At 42.0% G+C, this 4765-nt stretch overlaps 2 protein-coding genes across 2 annotated transcripts in view; one reads left to right on the top strand and one right to left on the bottom strand.

Moving 5' to 3' along the window:
* LOC103467914 (tubulin alpha-1A chain) overlaps positions 1 to 4765 on the bottom strand; it is a 17134-nt gene that overhangs the window by 7468 nt on the left and 4901 nt on the right. The window lies entirely within an intron of this gene.
* The window catches only part of LOC103467923 (tubulin alpha-1B chain-like), a 2908-nt gene continuing 619 nt past the window's right edge, over positions 2477 to 4765 (top strand). Inside the window, exons 1-4 of the mRNA XM_008414688.2 lie at positions 2477 to 2584; positions 3619 to 3841; positions 3938 to 4086; positions 4269 to 4763. Coding sequence (XP_008412910.1) covers positions 2582 to 2584; positions 3619 to 3841; positions 3938 to 4086; positions 4269 to 4763 — 870 coding nt within the window. The 5' untranslated portion in view covers positions 2477 to 2581. The remainder of the gene's footprint in view (positions 2585 to 3618; positions 3842 to 3937; positions 4087 to 4268; positions 4764 to 4765) is intronic.

The raw sequence follows: 4765 nt of genomic DNA, 5'->3' as shown, positions 1-4765 counted from the left end.
CTTTCTTTCTTTCTTTCTTTCTTTCTTTCTTTCTTTCTTTCTTTCTTTCTTTCTTTCTTTCTTTCTTTCTTTCTTTCTTTCTTTCTTTCTTTCTTATGACAGATATATTTATCCAATGAAAATCTAAAGTTCTCTGGGCTCTAATAATTTTGCTTTAATATTTATTCTGATGTATTTGGAATAACAATTATGACATCACTGTACCATGTCAATTATGACATGGTACAGGCATTGTGCCTAGTTCTCTTTCAGCCTCCTACGATGCATTTTTCCTTCAAATATTTTAGATATACTTTATGAAAACTTCTTGCAAATAGGCAGAAATCTACTGTACACATTTTACAAGGGCAAATATGCACGGAAAACATGAATTTAAAACGTAAAGACAATCACTGTTGCCATCTTTGTTTTGCATCAGTGTCACCAATCACTGCAGCATCCATCAGTTTTCGAGCCTCTTGTCATCAACCGAAATACATAGAAAGTATTTTGTATGCTGCCAAAAAACGCTGCACACAAAAAAAAAATTAAAAACACATTTCAAAATCCAACTATAGCTTTGTTGTCAGTGGATGTTTGTTGTTATAAATAGCCCACTAATAGCCCACAGTCGAAGAAGGTGTAGCATGACTCTAACCACTGTTTCATGGAGATTACTTTGTTGTTAGCAACTAAGGGACTTAAAGGCACGTTGGTCTAAAAGCGTTTGTGGTCATTGTCTCTGAAAGGTGATAGTTTAGGAAAGATAAGAAGACCAAACCCCAAGAGAAAGAGCTGCTTTGTCTCATCCATTTTAAAGTCACAGCACACCATCCTCATGGGAAGAGCAGATGGGCGTTTCCCTCACAGAGACAAGACATGGAGATCTGGGGAGAGAGAAAGATCACATCCCCCCTGCACACGGCGCAGCCTCCTAACGGAGCTGCAGTTTAAGCTGGGTCACGTGTTGGCCAGATAAAGGCGCTCTCTGTGTGAGGCTACAGGGCTGTTTCCAGGCAACTCCTTTATTCAGCTTGTAGGAACCGTTAAATCTTAGGAGCAGGGATGGAGGGGGAAGGGTTGGGCATCCGCAGCTCTCTGTGGCCTACATCCCTCATGTGTGACAGGGCAGTTTGAGCTTTTTTTTTAACGAAAGAAGACTGTAAAGTCTGGCCAAACAACAGCAGACAAAATCAGATACAGACCACATCTGTCATGTAATAGCAGGGGGATTTTGCATAACATGTAAATTAAACAGCATGATGTGAATCAGTTCCATAGGATGTACAAATAGTCTGAATAAAATATGTTGGACATGTTTTTAATTATGCTTTGATATGCTTTTAAGGTGTCTCTGTGTTGCCCTGTGACAGACTGGCGACCTGTCCAGGTGACCCCGCCTCCCGCCCGGTACGCTAGCTGGAGATCGGCACCAGCAACCCTCCCAACCCCACTAAGGTACAAGGGTGTAAGAAAATGGATGGATGGATGGATGCTTTTAAGGCTGTGCAAATTTTGAAATATCATCAAGAAGTTTGGAATATTTGAAATAGGTTCAGAAGTTCTGGACAAAATTTACAAGATAATGAATTAAATGAGAAAGTGAAAACATTCTCTACCATGTTACTCATAAAAAGCTCCAGTATTGCCTTAATCGTGCATTTTGGAGATTTTTCCAGCTGAAAAAAAAAAACAAGCAAGATTAATGGAAAAGCTGAGAAAGGAAGGTATCATGTAGAATTCAATTTACAGACCTGGATCTAGCATTATCTAAATCCTAGCTCTGGAGCAACTCACCACCATTTTTAAAATGGTGTTTGGGTTTTTATTGCTGTGTTTTTCAGCTAACAAAACACTGACGAGGAAACTATCTGTTAATGATGCATCCTCTGGATGATGCTGCATCCTGTAGCATGGGCGTCCACTCTGGAGGTTTGAAAAGAAATCAATATAGCTTCCTGATGGTACTGTACATGTTGTCTCACAGTTTGCTGTCTGATTCTTCTTTTTTTGTCATATTTAATAAAACACATAAAAAAAATCAACAATCATTTGTTTTTAAAGAAATTGTGAAACAAATGTCATTTAACATGTCTTAATCCTGCTGTAATAAAATATATTATTGGTGCTACAAGTTTGCTTCTTTTTCCTCTTGAATGGTTTTGTCCTCAACTGTTTTTGGATTTATTTTTTTTATATAAAAACGATACAAAAACTGTTTTTATTTATTTATTTATTTATTTATTTTTACATTATTTCAAAAAATTACGCAGCATTTTCCACTCAAGCAGAAACGCCATGATGCTCTCAGTACAATACCAGGAGGGCAGGCGACCAGCTGGGTGGGGTTGATGGGCGGAGACTCTCCTTGGCTTCGCAATGGTCCAATAGGAATCCGCGAAATCATTGCGAACCACAAAGTGACAGGGAATGGACCAATAGGAGTGGAGAAGCTGCCGGCGCCGGGGCTTTACTCGCATATATAGCTCCGGCATCATCATGTTCGCCATTATCTCTTACATCGACCCCATAACTGTCGAATTGTAAGACTCCTTTTCCGAGGAGACTCTTCCATCCTCTTTCACAACTTCAGCGAAACAACATGGTAAGAACCTTTAACCAGCTTTGTAAAAAGGATATAACTGAGGTCTAAGTGATGGTGTATAGGGAGATAATTTGATTTACACAGTAAAAATAAGTGTATTTACAATAATGAATGAAGTTTTGAGGGATTTAACTGTATTTTTTTCCAGACTCAAACGCTTTATTATTTATGYTACAAAGCGAAGGTCAAAATGTCATGTTTGATGGAGGGAGGGGTCCTGGAGGTTCGGATGGGGACGTGGCGGGCAGTCTGGACAAAAGAGTCTCTTCACCCCACCCTCCTTGGTGGACAGTGGGAATAACGAAGGCTTTATTATCCCAGCCGCCTTGGCACGACTAAAAACCCCGGTCAGCATCACCAGGTGACAGCTGGAGGCTGTGACTGTAATTTAGTGGCAGCCAGAGTGAACACGACCCACTCCCACTGAAACCTTACCCGGACTGAAAACGGATTAAATGCACAGTCAGCGTGGCGTCGGTCATTAAAAATGCAGACGAGTAACGGACACTCCTGATTCGTTCCTAATGGCATCAGCGAGGATGAACAGAGTCTGTGTAGCTCCGCGGTTTTGAATGGTGATATAAGCGTYAATGCTATATGGTCATAAAAGATAACGAGGTTAGCCCTARTCGATCAGATTTAAGAGTTTTCACGTAAATTTAAGGGCTCAAACAAACATCACCGGTTGCCTGAGTGACGCGTTTGTTGCGTAGCAACGCAGTTCCATACACAACTGCATTGCGCAAGGAAAAAAAAAAAAAAGCGTAACAAAATGCCGCGAGATTAGCAAACCCAAACGGAAGTCTTATTCAGTTGATTTACCAGGACATTTTACCCATAAACCTCAGGTTCAAAGCTGAAAAATAAAATTTATGTCAAAAATGATTAGTCATGATGGTTATATTTATCACATAAGTTGTTTTACTTTCACTCACAGGTGTTTATAAAAGTCTATATTTACTTCATCAATATGAAATAGTTTTAGTAAACTGTTAAAATTCTCCTAATTTAAAAAAAATTTTTCTTTCTCAAAGCGTGAGTGCATCTCCATCCACGTCGGTCAGGCCGGTGTTCAGATCGGCAATGCCTGCTGGGAGCTCTACTGCCTGGAGCACGGCATCCAGCCGGACGGACAGATGCCGAGTGACAAGACCATTGGAGGAGGAGATGACTCCTTCAACACCTTCTTCAGTGAGACCGGAGCAGGAAAGCACGTCCCCAGAGCCGTTTTTGTAGACCTGGAGCCCACTGTCATCGGTAAGCAAGATCACTTCTGGGATACCAAATAAACTTGGTATTTATTGTGGAAAATCTGTAAACCTAAACCAATTTGATATTTAATTTTCTGCTCAGATGAGGTTCGCACTGGAACYTACCGCCAGCTGTTCCACCCGGAGCAGCTGATCACTGGGAAGGAAGATGCTGCCAACAACTACGCCAGAGGACACTACACCATTGGCAAAGAGATCATCGACCTGGTTCTGGACAGGATCCGTAAACTGGTGGGTGAATTCAGACATGGAGCTATTCAATTTGTTTTCAAAATGTTTAATTTGGAAGAGAACATCTACATGGTAGGAAATTTTATATTAAAAGTAGAGTTTTAAACACTTTATTGTAAGAACAGTGTAATGTAATCTGGTAACGTGCAACATTCCATGTTTTTCTTTATTTGTATCCTCAGGCTGACCAGTGCACAGGCCTGCAGGGCTTCCTGGTCTTCCACAGCTTCGGTGGAGGAACCGGTTCTGGCTTCACCTCCCTGCTGATGGAGCGTCTCTCYGTCGACTATGGAAAGAAGTCCAAGCTGGAGTTYTCCRTYTACCCAGCTCCCCARGTGTCCACTGCKGTTGTGGAGCCCTACAACTCCATCCTGACCACCCACACCACCCTGGAGCACTCCGACTGTGCCTTCATGGTGGACAACGAGGCCATCTACGATATCTGCCGCAGGAACCTGGACATCGAACGCCCCACCTACACCAACCTGAACAGGYTGATCRGTCAGATYGTGTCCTCCATCACTGCGTCTCTCCGTTTTGATGGTGCCCTGAATGTTGATCTGACTGAGTTCCAGACCAACTTGGTGCCATACCCTCGTATCCACTTCCCTCTGGCCACCTACGCCCCTGTGATCTCTGCAGAGAAGGCTTACCATGAGCAGCTCTCAGTGGCAGAGAT

This window comes from Poecilia reticulata, linkage group LG7 (genome assembly GCF_000633615.1).
Source record: "Poecilia reticulata strain Guanapo linkage group LG7, Guppy_female_1.0+MT, whole genome shotgun sequence".
Taxonomy (NCBI): Eukaryota; Metazoa; Chordata; class Actinopteri; order Cyprinodontiformes; family Poeciliidae; genus Poecilia; species Poecilia reticulata.
Note: the sequence above shows the minus strand (reverse complement) of the source record. Positions and strands in the feature narration are given on the sequence as shown.